Below are 15643 nucleotides of genomic sequence, written 5' to 3' on the forward strand. Positions count from 1 at the left end.
CCCCCGGTAAACACGGCCGCGCCGGTGCTGTCAATGGCGGGCGCCGCCCCCCCCCCGGGCCATTGGCCGCGGGGCGGGGGGGAAACGGCGGCAGCCGCCAATGGGAGCCCACCGGAGAGGGGTTGCTGGCGAGAACGGCCCGGGGGCACGGCCCGGTGCCCCCCCCCGGGCGCCCCCGGACACCTGCCGGTGCCTCGGGATGGGCAGCGCTGACGGCCCCGGATCTGCCCGGTGACCGCCGCTGCCTCCGCACGGGCGTCCCAGAACCCCCGGTGCCCCCCCGCAGCCCTCCGGTAGCCTCACCCGGGATGCCCGGTTCCCTCTGGTACCCCCACCGGGGATCACCGGGATCCCCGTTACCCGTGCTTCCCCCCACCCGGTACTCCCCGGTACTTCCCCGGGCCATGCCGGCAACACCTGCAGCCCCCGCCAGGGCCCCCGGGACCCCCCTGCACCCACCGGGACCCCCCCCACACACACACCCCTGGGGGACCCCCGCACACACACCCCCGGGGGCCCGGAGCCGCCCCACCGGCGGCGGGAGGCAGCGGCAGGGGGTGAACGGGCCCCGCCCGGGACTCGCCCCACGGACTGAGGGCAACGGGCCTGGCTCGGGCCCGGGGCCGCCACCCTCCGGTGGGGGCGGCGGAGGGGACGGGGCCCGGCACCGAACCGGGATCGGGCCGCGGGGGGGGGGGGGGCGGGGGGGCCCCCCCCCACCGCCGGGCCCCGCGGGGCGGGGCCCGGCCCGGCCCGGCCCGGCCCGGCCCGGCTCCCCCCCCCCTCCCGGGCCGGTCCCGGTCCCGGTCCCGGTCCCGGTCCCGGTCCCGGTCCCGGTCCCGGTTCCGGTCCCGGTCCGGGGGCGGGGCGGGGCGGGGCGGGGCGGGGTGGTGCGCACCAATCACAGGGCTCCGCGGCCCTGTTGCCCTGGAGACCGCGGGGCTGCCCGCCGGGGGCCGCGCCCATTGGCTGCCGCCTCGGCGCGGGCCCGCCGCAAGGCGCGATCCCATTGGCTGCGGCGCCGCCCGCAGTTGCCGTGGCGACAGGGCCCGAGCGCGGCCTAGGCCCGGCCCCGAGCCCCGAGGCCTGGGGCGGGCACCGGGCATCGGGCACCGGGCACGGCCCCGGAGGCGGGGGGAGCCAGCCCCGGCCCGGTGAAACCGGCCCCGATCCGTGTGCCTGGGCACTGCCCGGCCTCGGTACCCCGCCTATTGCCTCTATACAGCCTGCCCGGTAACGGGAGGGGCAGCGGGGCTCCCGGTGCGGGGCTCCCGGTGCGGGGCACGGAGCCTCCCGTGAGGACAGGCAGAGCCGCGGGGCCCGGCTTCCGTGCTGGGGGCACGAGTAACCCGTCCAGAGCCGGGGATGGACGCGAGGGGCCTGGTCCCGGGGAAGCTGAGGGGAGCGGTACGTGTCCGTGCCCGGTGCCGGGGCTGTGGCCCTGCGGCCGTTACCGGGACATCTCCCAGCTGTGCCCGCAGAGGTGTTGGGAAGGGCACTTAAGGAAAGCTCAGAGCCCAGGGGGAACCGGAGATGGGAGCGGTGTGGGTCGGGCTGGAGGGGTCCCCGCACGAACCTGCCCTGACCCGCGGCCTTTTCCCTTACGCCCAGTTCAGGAGCGCAGCAAGCGGCAGAAGGCCAAAGCACAGAGGGGAGCTGCGGCCCACGGGCTGACTCTGCCACCGATCCCCAGCGAGGACAAGAAGAAAGGGGAGAAGAAGAAGCCAGGTTGGGAGAGATTGCCCTGGTTCGCTGCCCCCCGGTGCCGCTGCTGCGCCAACTCGGTGCTTTCTGCTGGGAGCCACAAAAAGGAAAGGTGGCTGAGAATAAATGAGGGCTAGGAGAGCCCGGGGGAGGCTTTGTAGGTTCTGCTCCTGGGCTGTAACTGCAGGCTGCTCGTGCTGGGGCTGCAGAAGGTTTGAATTCAGTCCCTCAGTCGCTCATGTTTCCCTCAGCAACACGACAGGAGAGGGTAGATGGAAAGCATTGAAACCGGGCTGTGAAATACGTACAGGGCTTCTTCATTTGTGTTTCACCAGTTACATTTACGTTGAGTAAAAAACCAGCCTTGCCTTCGAAGACACCGCTGTCCCAGGAGAAATACAGAAGTTTTACCGAGAGGAAGTCAGCGCTCAAGGAGGCGGAATTAGCTAAAACGTTGGAAGAGATCAAAATTACCACGGTACACGCGACAAATAGCAGGTGCTGGGATGCAGGCAGCAAATCCATGCAGTTACCCAGGTTGCCTTTATGGAGGACATTCTAGCAGTCTGAGTCACTCTTGCAAAATGGCACATGTTTATTTATTAATAGCGAGAGGTAATTATGCTGCTCTGCTCAGTGCTGGTGAAATGCAACCTTGATGTCGCCCATTAAGAAAACTGAAGAGAAACCGAGAGAGAGCCCAGACTGTGGCAGTAGGAGGGGAGAGATTTAGGAAATGTGACCCGTTAAAAAGACTGTCAGCATCAGATATCCCAGCAAGGAGAAGGTTGGGGCGGGGGACGTGACCGCAGGTTTTTAGTAGGCAAAAGATGGTGAGAAGCAATCGTGCAGCTGGTGTGAGGAGAGCGGGAGCAGGACCGTGCTGTGGGGGGGAAGTCAGTGCCTTGGCAATGAGACCGGGGCTTGGTACGGGGTGCTGGGACGGTCAGGGCCTCGTTGGTGCCATTACCGTGGGACAGGAGCGTCCTGGGCATGGCAAATTATGGTGAGAAAACTTGAGGCGCGTGGGACCGATGGAATCTGCAGCCCTTTAACCCACAAACTGCTGTAGGATCTGACCGAGCGGAAGACAAATGCCGTAGAGGAGCTGAAGCAGCGCAGCGCCCACCTGGCCGAGGCCAACTGCCGGCTGATGAAGGACATCCAGCACACCGATGCCAGCACTGCCAAGCAAGCCAGAGACCTGCTGCATCAGTATGAGCATTTTCAGGTGAGGTTCTAGGCTTGGCTAGCAGGCCCAGCCCGGCAGAACGCTAAACTTGCCACTGGTCCTGTCAGTACTGGGGCATGGCCAGGCACTGCGTGGTCGCTTCCACTGCAACGAGCGTGACTCGAGCATTGCTGGTGCTGGGGGGAGCTCTCTGATGCCCAAAGACCCCATCAGGTGCTCTTGTTTTGTGCCTGTGTTTCAAAGCCACGAGAGTTTCTTGACTGGCCACTGTCCCAGGCATCAGTAGCCACCCCGTAGCAGCCCAGATACATCCCTCCGTGGGGGAGGTGGCTCCTGGAAGCACCGAGACGTTCCCACGAGCAGCTCCCCTGCAGGAGCTGGCACCAGCCGCAGCAATGGACTCAGCTGCGCTGCCACACAGGCAGTGGCACGAGAGGAACATAAGGGATGCTGCAGGGGGACGTTTCAGAGCTCTGTAGACCCATCAGTGACTGGATTTCTCTCTGTGCAGATGGTCAAGGCCATGACACGGACCTTCAATCAGAACAGACTGGACGCGGCGAGGGCAGAGCTCCAGGAAATGGAAAAAACAATGGAAAAGGATCTGGGAAGTGAGTTGTTCTCATTACAGTGAAATATCTTCTACATAACCGCGTTACCTTTGCTTTCCAAGGCATTGTGTCGATGTTACAAATGCCAAACTATTCCTGAAAATGAATCCCCTTTGCTGCATGGGGATAATCCTCCCACCAGGAGGGGCAGAACCCCGTGGCGCCCATCAGCCTGTGTTTCAGAGGCTGGGAAGAGTCTCCTCCTCGGCAGCTGTTTGCACCGTTCTGGGCAGGTTCTGGTCAAGGTGGTGTGATGTGGGGTGGCCATTCCTCCTGCTCACGTGGTAATCTGTAATCCAGATCACTTCCCACATGGTGTGCCCAGCCCGGCGCAGGGCAGGCTCATCGGCTCGGTTAAGAAGTGAAGTTCGGGAAGCCCTGGGTTGACGTTTTCTGCTTTGACTTTCCCTCAGAGCTACAGCAGCAGCTGGATGAAGCCACAGCGAAAGCACAGGTTCTCCAGGACGAGCTCGGCTTCCTGCGGACCTACACGGACGTGCATTATCCCAAACAGGCTCTCCGGATTGTCCTCCTGCTGTCCGACATCCAGAACCTGAAGCAGCAGCAGCAGGTGCTGAGACCTCTCCCTCCCCGCAGCGTTGCTCGGGAGGCTGGCGAGGGCCGGGGAGGAAGGAACGCAATGTTTGTCTTGCTTAACGCTCCTGCTGTTTCTGTGCGCTGCCTCCTGCCGCCCTCAGGATGAGATAGACAAGACGGAGGAGCTGGGGAAGGCCGTCCTGGAGGAGCTGGAAGAGAAAGCGCAGCTAGAACAAGAGGAGCTGTTGCAGAAAGTCGTGGAGGTGCGTGGAGCTACTGTGACGTCTCGGCAGGGGGAGTCGGTTTGTGGGAGCTGTGGACAAGGCGGGGGCTTCCAGACGTCTCCCGCTGGCAGTAGCAGCGTGCAGCCAGCACACAAAGAATAACAGAGCATCGATGCTCCCGCCGGCTGGCAAACGGGAGCTGCCCGACAAGCTGGAAGGGTAGGAGTGCTTCTGAGACGTTGCTCAAGTCTGATGTGACAAAATGTTCTCAGACTCACTCCCGAGAGCTCGCTGTGTGGAGGTGAGCGCGCCGTGACCCACCGGTCACCCTGCTGTTACGCTCCCTGCTTTATTACAGTATTGAGGCGGGTACTCGGCTGCTCAGCTGAGGCACTGCTGAGGCAACGCGTGTATGTTTGTAAATTCAGGAGGAAATCAAACTGTACGCAGCACGACAGAGCAGGGGCTGCTCCCAGTCTGCAGAAAAATTCACAGGTGAATCTGTAAGCACAGGTGCTGTGAGTAACCCAAGCAATATTAATAAGCTTTCCCGGGGAAACTGGACTGGATTTATTGAGTTCCTCTGTCCTGCTCTATCATCAGCCCAAGGGGATCTTACTAGAGCTGGAACCAAAACCTAATCCAAGCAGGAATTATTTCCCTGAAGAGCGATGCAACATGACCAGAGTCGGCATCTGACAGTGGCAGGGTCTCACGCCGGCAGTTACCGGGGTTTTCTTCTCTTCCCCCACGCAGGAGGTGCTGCTGCACCAGGATGGCCTGAAGCAGCTGGTCGTAAACAACCACGTTCTTCGATGTGAGATAACAAGGCAAAGAGAGGTGAGTGGGCTGGGGGAGAACCTCCACGGCGAAGCAGAGCCAGCCACCCTCAGCCCTTAGAGAGGGTTCTGTGTGTCTTGGTGCTCTGTGTTGCTTTCTGCTTCCACGGGAGCCAGTGAGCTGTTCGGCTTCCTGAAACGCCCGCTGGGCTGCTCGCCCTCGCTGTGTCCTGTTAGGGGCTTCCGTGCACGAGGGATGGTTTCAAGCTCTGCTGGCTGCAAAAACTTTAATTACTGCTTCTGTTGCAAAATGAAGAGCACTTAGAAATGTAATTCATTCAGATTATTAAGGAGCTGGAAGAGGAGATCAGCCAGCTGCAAAGAAGCATCCAGACGCTCCGCCAGCGTGCAAGAGACCCGAGAGAGGTGATCTTTGCTGATGTTTTCCTCCGCAAACCCAAGTAAGTAAGGCTGGTCAGTGGGCGCACACAGGGCTTTCTCTACGGCCTCAACCTGCAGAAGGCTGCGGTACCGAGCATAACCTCAGCCCAAGCACTGCTGCAGATCTCACCGCCAAACCTACACGGCCTGGGATAGAAACTCGCAGCTTACAGGGGGGTCCTGCCCTGGAAGGTGGCTGCCAGGTCTCCTGGTCCTGCCTCAGAGCTGTTGGGAAATTGCCGCTCTAAGAGCAGCGTGCTGCCAGCCCCGGTCACCTCACCTCTCTCTTCTGGGCTTCCTTTTGTCCGTCCTGTAAATGGGGATAATTAGCGACTGCAGGCAGAGCAGGAGCGGCAGAGCTTTTCAAGGCCCTTGTGACCGCGATGAGTCTTCCTTTATTGTTCTTTTCCCTCCCTGGTTGGGAAACCAAACGGAGGGGAGGTGGCCGGGCTCCTGTGGAGCATCCTTGTCAGGGCAGGTCCTACCCGTCTCAAGCTGCTGGTGTGAAACGGGCCCTCTGCGAGAACAAAGGCGGGCAGCCAGTTCCCTAATACATAAAAAAAAAAACATCTCAGAGGAATGGGTTGGCAGCAAAAAGGCAAAACTTTCTCTTTCCACCACTCTTTCCCTGCCCAAGCTCATGGGCAGCTGACGGCTCCCGGAGCAGAGCTTGTGGTGAATCCCCGCTCCCACTTCCCAGCGCGCGGGGCTCGTCCTGGGCGTCGTTATGAAGCGCAAGGAGAATCCTCAGCGCCCATCGATGGGGAAAAGGCCCTGCCAGCTCGCTCACGGGAACGCCGGGCTCTCCTCTCCAGGGACAGGGGACACACTGGCCAAGCCCGTAGGCTGAGGCATACCAGCAGCCCGCTGTGACGAGTTATTTTCCACCATACCCCCGGCGGGGAGGCTGAAGGCCTGGCTGCGCCGTGCCCCCGGGCAGAGGGCTCCTGCCCAGCACACAAATGCTTTGGAGCTGCCGAGGTGCCTCCGCTTCCTGTGCTGCCCAGGGGAACAAACCTACGAAAAAATTGGTCAAATACGCTCAAATCTTGAGTGTGGAGTGGCCCAAAACACACAGCTGTGTGCAGAACCGCGTGCGTACGCACGTGTATCTGCTGCAGCTGCCTGTACAGATAGCTCATGGCACAGATAGCAGTTAAGGAGGCTTTCCTCCCCAGCAGGTCCTGCTACTGCAGGTGTGGGGCAGCCCTCAGCCCTTCACACACGCACAGGGTTATTCCCACGGCGTGACAATACAGTCCCCTGCGTGAGCAGGCGCTCACCCAGCAAACCGGTGCTGCTGCAAACAGCAGAAGGGGCTGGAGCTCCCGAGCTGGGCTGCCGGGGGTCTTAACGGCAAGCCAGGTACGGCGGCAGCGCTGCGGAGGCGTGATCCGGAGCAGGAGGAAAGCCTGGAACGTGTCAGGAGACCGTGGGGGAGGCGAGCGGCTGCGTGATGGATTAGCGCGACTTAATTTTTTTCCGATAAAAGAATGATAAAAAGGGGAATTAATTAGCCTCGACAGCTGGTGGGGCTGGGGTTACTGAGGGTGGCTGGGAGAAGAGTTAAAAATAGCAGGAAGGCCCAAGTGGAAAGTTTCTGTAACATCACAAGTCAGGCATTCGGTGCTTACCCGCCCTGACAGGCAGGAGGCTGTGCCAGAGCCCTCGCCGCCATCTCCCCGCCGATTCCCACTGACCTCCCTGCAACTTTTCACACGCCTTCACCAGCCGTTCATGTTTCCAGTTAACCCTCTGGTTCCAGCCGTTGCCTCGGCTTCTTGGAAGCAGAACCAGGCGCAGGCTGCGCTCAGCTTGGAAGTACGAGGGCACGCAGGAGGGCAGGGTTGTTGCTGGCCCTCCGCGGGCTCCCCGCGCGCAGCACCTGTGAAGCACGGGGGAGCCGCGAGGCCCCTGCACCCCGCGTGTATCTGCCTTCCTCTTCTCCCTCTTTAAAACTCCTTTTTCAAGCCCCCCCCCTGCCCCCGGGTGGATTTCACCAGCAGCTCCGAGCCCTGCACTGGAGTCGCTGCGGACGCACAGATTGTCCCGGACTGACGCAGGCTGCTGAGAGCAGCACTGAGCGAGCCCAGCTTGCTGTGTTTGTCCTTTTTCTGCGAGAAAGCAGATGTGCCTGGCTGCCTGATGGGCTTTCTCTGCTTCTGTTTGTCGTTCAGCACTGACACCGAGGGGCAGCTAATTCCGTTCTTTCTCGGAGTCCCAAGGGTAAGATCTGGCTGGCGTTTGCTGGGAAGGCGAGCTGCGCTCTGCTTTGTGCTGAGCAGGGGCTGAGCCCCAGAACCCTGGCCTCGTGCTGAAGGGCTTTTGTCCGCTGCTGTGTCCCCAGACAAGTACCTGGCCCCTCACCACTGACACCAGTCCTGGCCCCCAGGGACACGAGGCAGGGGTGGCACAGCTAACACCAGGCAGGGGTCCCTGGCAGCCACCTCCAGCCCTCTGACGGTGGGGCCGTTGTAGGGCAGGAAGCCTCTGAGCTGCGGGTGGGCTGCACAGAGCATCAAAGGAGTCACCCACTTCTTGCCCTGACGGCACAGAAGCTTCTTCCCCTCCTCGCAGCGGGCTCCTGTACGCCAGTCAGAGCACAGCTGCTGGTCCCTGCTCTTTCCTTCTTGCCTCACCTCTCTCCTCTCTCTGCTCAGGTGCACACCGGACACCGAGGTGGTCCTCAGCATCCCCACGGAGGAGGCGCCGCTCCCCTGACGCTCGCAGGCCCCTCGGGTGCGGTGCGGAGCCGACACAGCCTCCCCCAGCAGCGCTTCTTCAGCCCCGCTCAGCGAGGGCTCAGTTACAAGGGGCAGGAAGGGAGTTCCATCGTTGCTGACCTCGTGGCTGTGACCATCAGGCTGCAGCCATTTGGAAGGTGCAAGCCCTGTGGTGACGGCTGCCCAGGAGACCTCCCCGGCCCTCCTCACACCCCAGCACGATCGGTTCCCCCCTGTGCCATCGGGGCAGCACCAAAGGGGCTGCAGCCAAAGCCAGATGGGGTCTCTCCATCGCGGTGCTGTGACCGTGAGGGGTCCTGGGGCTGGCCCTGGCACCCCGAGGTGGGCACATCCCGGTGCGGAGCAGCCTGGGTTCCCAGCACGGAGCCTGGGCAGGGGCCAGGGCCTGCCTCAGGTTCAAATAAAAACAGCCCCCGTGCTGCCCTGTTCGAAACACGCCTCTGGTCCTGCTGTCCGTTACCGGCTGGGGGTGACGGCTGCCAAACAGGGGCAGCGGAGCCTCCGCAGCCCCCGGCAGGGCTCAGCCCCGCTCCGGGGGCAGGCACCGGGGCAGGCCCGGGCTCGGCTCGCTCCTTACTTGGCGAAGCGGCGGGGCCGTGCGCTGCCCCGGGCCGCCGCGAGATGGAGCCGGGAGGGGACCGGGCGGGGGGCTCGGGGGCCGGGGGGACCCTGCCCCGGGCGGGACCGGAGCGTGGCGGAGCCCCCGGGACGCGGGGACGGGACGGGACGGGGCTCCCGGGCAGCCCCGGTGCCTCCTTTCCCCCCTCTGCTCCCCGGCGACCGAGGGGAGGCGGCCGGGGGCACCTCGCCGAGCCCCGGCACCGGGAGCCCCGCGGGGGCCTCGGGGACCGGGCAGAGCCCCGGGGGTGCGGGCGGCGGGGGCCGGGGCGGGCGGCGGGGGGGGTGCCGGGCAGGGGAGGGACCGGCCGCGGCGGGGGCTCCACCTCCCGGTCTTTAAAGCCTCGCCGCTCCGGGACCGGGCGGCGGTGCCCGGGAGCTCGGCGGAGGTCAGCCCGGCCCGGGGGAAGTTGGAAGGGGACCGGGACAAGCGACCGGGACTGGCGAGGCCGTGCCCGTGGCCTCGGGACTGCAACGGTCAGGGGGCTCCGGTGGAGCAGAGGGGCTGCCGGGGACCGCAGGGAACGGGGGACCCCTCGGGACTCCCGACCCCGCTGCTCCCCGTGCCGCCGATGACCCTGAACACGCAGCGCGGGAGCAAGAGCCCGCTGCGGAGGAGGGCCAGCACCCCTCTGCCGCAGCCCGGGGCACCGGGTGCGACGCCACGGACCGAGCCCGGGCACCCCCAGCTCGGCCACTCGTCGTCGGAGCCGGGCGGCAGGGCTGCGGCACCCCGGGGCAGCTGGTCCTCCGAGTCCTCGGGCTCGTCGGGCTGCTGGGAGCCCCAGTACCGCGTGGTGCTGCTGGGAGACCCCGGCGTGGGCAAAACCAGCTTGGCCAACGCCTTCGCCGGCGTCCAGGAGCGGGACCTGCTGGAGCAGCACGGAGGTGGGTGCCCCACGGCGTCGCCCACCACGGGGCCAAGAGGAGGGGAGGCGGCGTGCGGCTGCGCCCCGTGCTCGGAGGGAGCCCCGTGCGAGGCCCGGAGGAGCCTGGCAGGGTCAGGGGCCAGCGCTGGGGCTGCCCCGGGGAATTCCGCGCCGACCCGGCTCTCCTGGTGTCTTGCAGAAGTGGCGTACGAGCGCACGCTGTCCGTGGATGGCGAGGAGACCACGCTGCTGGTGATAGACGCCTGGGAGCCCGAGCGGAGGGTACGCGGGGCCGGGGCCGCTTCCCCGGGCTGGGAACCACACGGGCCCCTGCTGCTGGGGGGGCTGGGACGGGTGTGGGGGACGCCGTGCTGCTGCTTTGGGGTGTCTGAGCTCTGCAAAGGTCTCCCTGGGGCTCCCCTGGCTGCGTCCAGGGCTCGCAGAGCGGGACAAGCCCAAGGGGCAGGATGGGGCCCAGCGTCCCCAACCAGCAGCCATAAAAGCAAATTGCCGGGGTCGAGGGACCCCCGATGGGGGCACCCCTTGGCCTGAGGTCAGCCCTCAGGCCAAAGCAACAGCCTCTGCCTGCCAGGGAGGGTGCCCAGCACATCCTTGTCCCTCTCCGGGGGCTCCCACGGCCAGGCACCGTGAGCGCAGGAGCAGCCGAGCGTGGCAGGAGCCGTGCGGGTCCCTCGGGGGGAGGAAGGGGCTGCGGGAGGGAGCGCAGGGCCAGCGCGCTGCGAAATGCAAGGAAACGGCTTGGAAGCGGGGCTGAAGGAGCCAACCGGGCAAATCCACGTGAGGCGGCGCTGCCAGCCAGGGCACGTGCTTAGCAGGCAGAGCCACGGCCCCGGGGGGGGCACGGGGCGCTCCCTCTGCCCCGCGCAGCGCAGGCTTCTCCCTGCCAGCAAGCCCAGCGCAGCGTCGCTGCCTCCTCCCAGCCCCCCGAGCCCACGGCCCCAATTTCTTGCTGTTAGAGGAGGAATTGTGAGCCACCCCAAAAGCCAGGAGCTTTTAAGCTGTTTTAGTAACGGGGCCACACGTCGGCTGCCCGTGATGCGGGGGCTGTCGAGGTGCACTGGCAGGCCCCGTCTGCGCCGGGGTGCCTTGCTGGGCCCCCCCCCGAGCAGCTGGGGATGCCACTGGCCCCTGCAGCGCGGTGACATCCCCGTTCCCCGTGTGGTGGCAGGGTGAGGAGAGCTGGCACCGCAGCCACTGCCTGCAGGTGGGGAACGCGTACGTCATCGTCTACTCCATCACGGACCACGGCAGCTTTGAGAGCGCCTCGGAGCTGCGCATCCAGCTGCGCAGCACGCGGCAGGCCGAGGACATCCCCATCATCCTGGTGGGGAACAAATCCGACCTGGTGCGGTGCCGCGAGGTCTCCGTTGAAGGTAAGAGTCTCCGTCCCCGTGTCCCGTCCCCGTGTCCCGTCCCCATGTCCCGTGCCTCGGCTTCTGCTGCATCCCCGGAGCAGGGGGTGCCAGCGGGGCCGTGCCCCCTCCGTGCTCTTCCCTTGCAGAGGGCCGTGCCTGCGCCATGATGTTCGACTGCAAGTTCATCGAGACGTCGGCGGCCCTGCAGCACAACGTGGCCGAGCTCTTCGAGGGGGTGGTGCGGCAGCTGCGCCTGCGCCTCGAGGGCAAGGAGGCCGGCGCGCACCCCGCGTCCGTCCACAAGCGCAAGGAGAGCCTCACCAAGAGGGCCCGGCGCTTCCTCGACAGGCTGGTGGCCAGGAACAGCAGCAAGGTGGCCCTCAAGGTCCGCTCCAAGTCCTGCCACGACCTGTCCGTGCTCTGAGAGCCGCCGCGTACCCGTCCCACCGGACTCGGAGGCTGGGGACTCCCCTCTGCCATCAGCGTGGCCAGCAGCTCCGCGGGTGCAAGGAGAGACCGCAGGGGCCGGAGCGATGCTGGGGACACGGAGCTGTTTTAACCGGTGCTGGTGGACGCATGGGGTGCTCTGGATCCGGCCGCGTCCCCTCCAGGAGAGGGGCTGAGTGGGGCTGGGTCCCCCGAGCTGCACGTGTGGGACGGGCACCCGTGCCTTGGGGGTGGGAGCCCGGCTGCCCCATGCTCCGGGGGGCCAGGCCGTGTCCCTGCAGGGCCGGAGCCGTGCTGGAGGCCGCCGGCAGCTCGGCTGGTCGTGGTCGTGGCACTCGTCCTTCGTGGGGCAGCAGGGGGTAGCGAGGGCACCGCAGCGGCACCCCCGGCCCCTCTGCGCCTGGGTTTTGCGCTGCGTCTCCCTTGGCATTCTTCTGACCGAGGATTTTCTGCTTTCTTTGTACCGGTGCGATGGGGAAGCCCCTGGATCCACAGAATAAACACCATGGGGGATGTGCTGCTCTGGTCTCTGCTGGGTCCCTGCCGTGGGGAGCTGCGGGCTGGGGATGCGTGGCCAGAGCTGAGCACAATTCCTCGGCCGGGGCCAGGGCCCTGCCTGCTGCTGCAGCTGGGTCTGGGCAGCTCCGGCTTCCTCAGCCCAAAGAGCTCGGGCCAGGGAGAGCCTCAGCCTCCGGCCAGGCAACCTCCAGCCACTGGAGGCAATGGCAGAAGCCCCTGGCCCCCTGCACCTCCCTGCCCCCGGCCGGCTCCAGAAAAGCCCCTGGGAAGGGCTCAGCACCAGCCGCCGTTGCTGAGGTGCGGGTTTTGAGCCCCTGTGCGGGATTCAAGCCCCTGTGGGAGCCACAGCCTGGGCCGGGAGCCAGGTGCTGGGCAGCCCTTGGTGCCCTGGGAAGGGGCAGAGGCACCAGAGGGGACGTGCTGGGGCGCAGCAAGCAGCGAGCGACCCCGGGCACCCGGGGAGGCGACGCCGGTTGTTTTTGGGCTGCGCTGCCGGCAAGTGGCCGGGACGCCGCGGGGGAGCCAGCTCGGCAGCCCTGGGCCCGGCGCCAGGGAGGCTCCGCGGTGCCCTCCCTGCCTGGCTCGGGTCAGGAGTTTCCACTCGCTCCTTCAGCCCAAGCGTGGGGCGGGCACGGTGCAGCTGGGGAGGAACCGAGGGGACACGAGGATGGGGCTGTGCCCGTCCTTGTCAGAAGTTTTTCTCTCCTCTTCGCCCCATCAGTGACGGCGGTGCCGATGCCCTCTCCTTGCTGCTGCTCTGGCTCCGGCCGCTCTGCCCGGGCGCTGCCCCGGAGCTCCCCGTGCCCCAGCCCCTTGTGGTGCTGTGGGTGATGCGGGGGCTGCACGGTGGCTGTCGGTCCGTCCTGCAGCTGCAGCCGGCGTTTCCTGCAGTGGGAGGCAAGCGGAGGGGCGGGGGGGGGGCTGCGGGATGGAAAGTTGGCAGCCGGCAGCGAGGGGAGTGGAAAGAATGAGCTCAAACCCAGAAAAATGTGGCCGCGCTGGAGGGTGGGAGGAGATGCCAAGGGGGGGCCACGGCGAGGAGCTGGGAAAGGGAGGAAGGAAGGAAGGAGGCGCTGGCGGGGGGCCAGGGGCTGCCTGCGGCCCCCAGCTGGGTCCCCACCTGGGCCAGGTACTGCCAGGGCTCGACAGCTCCAGCCCCTCCAGCAAGAACTCTCGGGGCTGCCACCTCCCTGCCGTCTGTCCCAGTGCCATCAGTCCCAGTGCCACCCATCCCTGCATGGCCGCTGTCCCCAGTGCCACCTCCCCCGGCCCCAGCTGCTCCCTGGTGCCGTTTGTCCCCGTGCCATGCCCCCAGTGCCACCCCGGAGAGCCATCCGTCCCGGTGCACGCCACTCTGCTCACTGCCTCCCCGGGCCGAGGGACCCCACAGTGGCCGCGGTGGGACCCGGTCCTGTGCCAGTCCCCAGCCCTTGGGACACACAGGGTTCCCGGTGGCCTGACCTCCAGCCCCCTTGCTCATCTCCCACTTCCCCAGGGTCTGCTGCCGGGGATGTTTTAGGATCAAGGGCCTGCACCCAAAGTGTTTCCCTCCCCGGTGCCCCCATCTGCTGCCACCACGGGGCCGGGGCCGGAGCAGCCTCCCCGGCACGGGGCGAGTTAAAGGCTGGCTCGAGCGTGCCGCAGCGCATCTTCTCATGGGGAGCTGCCAAGAAAAGCACAGGGGAGGAGGGCGGCCGCTTCCCCGCGCACCACGGGGCCAGGGCCTGCCCTTGGTCCCCGCAGGACGGCTGGGAAGTCCCTCCTGCTTTCCCAGCCGGAGCCGCTGGCGCAGGAAAGCCCCATGGAGGCTGCGTGGGGAGCAGCCCCTCAGCCAGGTCCCTGCCTCAGTGCCGAGACCCCATCCCCAAGCCCAGCACTTGGCACCAGAGCGAGGGCACCCAGCGGGAGCTGAGGCATCCGCAGCAAAAGCTCACAGCCTCAGGGCTGCTTCGGAGCAGGGCCGTAAAGGTCCTTTGAAGGTTTTTTTGATAAAAGGCTCAGCAGCGGAATACACCAGAGCGTTAGCATTTCTGCTGCTATTTTGGGTTCTGGTCTAACAACGTGCTGGAAGGACAGGAGCAGCTCCCAGCCCTGCAGCCTTCAGTGTGGGCTCTCCCCGGGCTCAGAGGCTGCCCCAGTTAACCTCAGCCCTGCCCAGGCTCGCAGCCCATCTGATATCACAAGCAGAGGTTTTCCTGCAAAGAGGACCTTGCAGAGGCCTCCTGGGCACAGGGCACAGCACCTTCCCTGCCTCCTCCCGGGGTCTCCCCAAGGAGGCACCCCAGAGTTTGGTGCAAAAGGAGCAGAATTTGACACCTTGCCTCCCTGCCCTCCCGCACCAGCGCCCGGGGCCGTGCCCGGCTGGGTGGGTTCTCAGGGGATGCTCCAAGAGTTTTCAGTAACAGGGACACAACCGAGCAGCAGGGACACGTTACTGCTTCCCGGGGTGACGGGGAACAGAAGTGGAGATGCCGCCTGTGCCCCTGGACAGAAGCCAGATTCAAAGGAGAGACGTGAGGGGGTCCCCGCAGAGGGCTCCAGGTAGCAGCGGGAGCTGTCCCCAAAACATGTAGCACCCAGAGAGACACCAGGGCATGCAGGGACTGATCTGGGGTACCTGAAGGCATCGGTGAGGGGCTGGTACGGGGGCTTTTAGCTCTGCTGCGGCCACCTGGGGTCTGCCTCCCGTGCCATGCTGCGGGGTGGGACACGGCAGGGTGCACGGTCCCTGTGGCTGCGTGCTGCTGACCCCGGTGCTCGTCCTTGTGGGAGCATCGGTGACACCGAGAGGACAGCACCCCGGGCAGGAGGCCAGCCCCGGAGCAAGGCACATCGGTGCTCCCGAGAGGCTTTTTCATCTCCCTGCTGCCTGAAATACGAAACTATGAATCACCCCAGGTCCTGAAATAGCATTTTTTTTTTTTTTAAAGAGAAAAATATATTTTTAAAAAATGTTAAAGCGTGCCTTGTCTCCCTGCTGCGCTCCCTTCCCCTGCCCGCAGCTCGGCTCCAGGAGGCGTTGGCCGAGGGGGGGGCCATGCACCAGCCATGCTGGGGACCCCTTGCTGCCACCCCAGGGGAGACCTGGGGAGCAGGCAGGGAGCTGGGGACACGGTGGGACCCTGACAGTGGCACAGGGACATGCCGCGGGTTCAGATGGATTTCACCATGTAACAACGCGCAACTGTCAGAAACTGCTGAATTTACAGAACTGACAGGCTGCGGGAAGGGTGAAAGCCCGCCGCACACCGCCCGGAGCTGCTGCTTTACGCTGGGTGAAACCCCGTTTCCCACAGTGGCTCGCTGCCAGGTTAAACCCATTGGTACCGGGCCTGAGCACCAGCATCTTCTCCCACCCCGAGCAGCCCCAGGATCCATGGAGCGAGCCGGGGGCCTCGGTGATGGGCACAGGCACCGTGATGGACCACGGGACACGGCTGTCACCTCCCCCAGTCCTGTACGGGGCGAAGGAGACGTGGTGGCACAGCACCGGCTTGAGGGCACCGAGTTGGAGGAGGCTCGGTGACACGGCCGGGCTGCCGGCAGCTTGGGGGGGGGGGGGGGGGAAGGAATATTCACAAG

At 65.3% G+C, this 15643-nt stretch overlaps 2 protein-coding genes across 4 annotated transcripts; both read left to right on the forward strand.

The window, feature by feature from the left end:
* Positions 1-1285: 1285 nt before the first annotated feature.
* Positions 1286-8490, forward strand: C20H20orf96 (chromosome 20 C20orf96 homolog). Of its 2 annotated transcripts, XM_035343603.1 has the most exons (11): positions 1286-1407; positions 1617-1728; positions 2040-2182; positions 2777-2935; positions 3408-3507; positions 3921-4078; positions 4206-4307; positions 5025-5108; positions 5390-5508; positions 5612-5656; positions 5745-6184. In XM_035343603.1, the coding sequence occupies exons 1-11, from the start codon at positions 1366-1368 to the stop codon at positions 5812-5814; spliced, it is 1134 nt and encodes a 377-aa protein (XP_035199494.1). In that variant the 5' UTR covers positions 1286-1365; the 3' UTR covers positions 5815-6184. The 2 variants fall into 2 exon arrangements, with proteins under 2 accessions (XP_035199494.1, XP_035199495.1); XM_035343604.1 differs by lacking the exons at positions 5612-5656; positions 5745-6184 and adding an exon at positions 8149-8490.
* A 696-nt stretch (positions 8491-9186) lies between these two features.
* Positions 9187-12057, forward strand: REM1 (RRAD and GEM like GTPase 1). 2 transcript variants are annotated; one of them, XM_035343611.1, is made up of 4 exons: positions 9187-9738; positions 9919-10001; positions 10906-11113; positions 11242-12057. In XM_035343611.1, the coding sequence occupies exons 1-4, from the start codon at positions 9423-9425 to the stop codon at positions 11517-11519; spliced, it is 885 nt and encodes a 294-aa protein (XP_035199502.1). In that variant the 5' UTR covers positions 9187-9422; the 3' UTR covers positions 11520-12057. The 2 variants fall into 2 exon arrangements, with proteins under 2 accessions (XP_035199502.1, XP_035199503.1); XM_035343612.1 differs by having other exon boundaries at positions 9189-9738; positions 10909-11113.
* The last annotated feature ends 3586 nt before the right edge of the window (positions 12058-15643 follow it).

This window comes from Oxyura jamaicensis, chromosome 20, assembly GCF_011077185.1.
Source record: "Oxyura jamaicensis isolate SHBP4307 breed ruddy duck chromosome 20, BPBGC_Ojam_1.0, whole genome shotgun sequence".
Lineage (NCBI taxonomy): Eukaryota > Metazoa > Chordata > Aves > Anseriformes > Anatidae > Oxyura > Oxyura jamaicensis.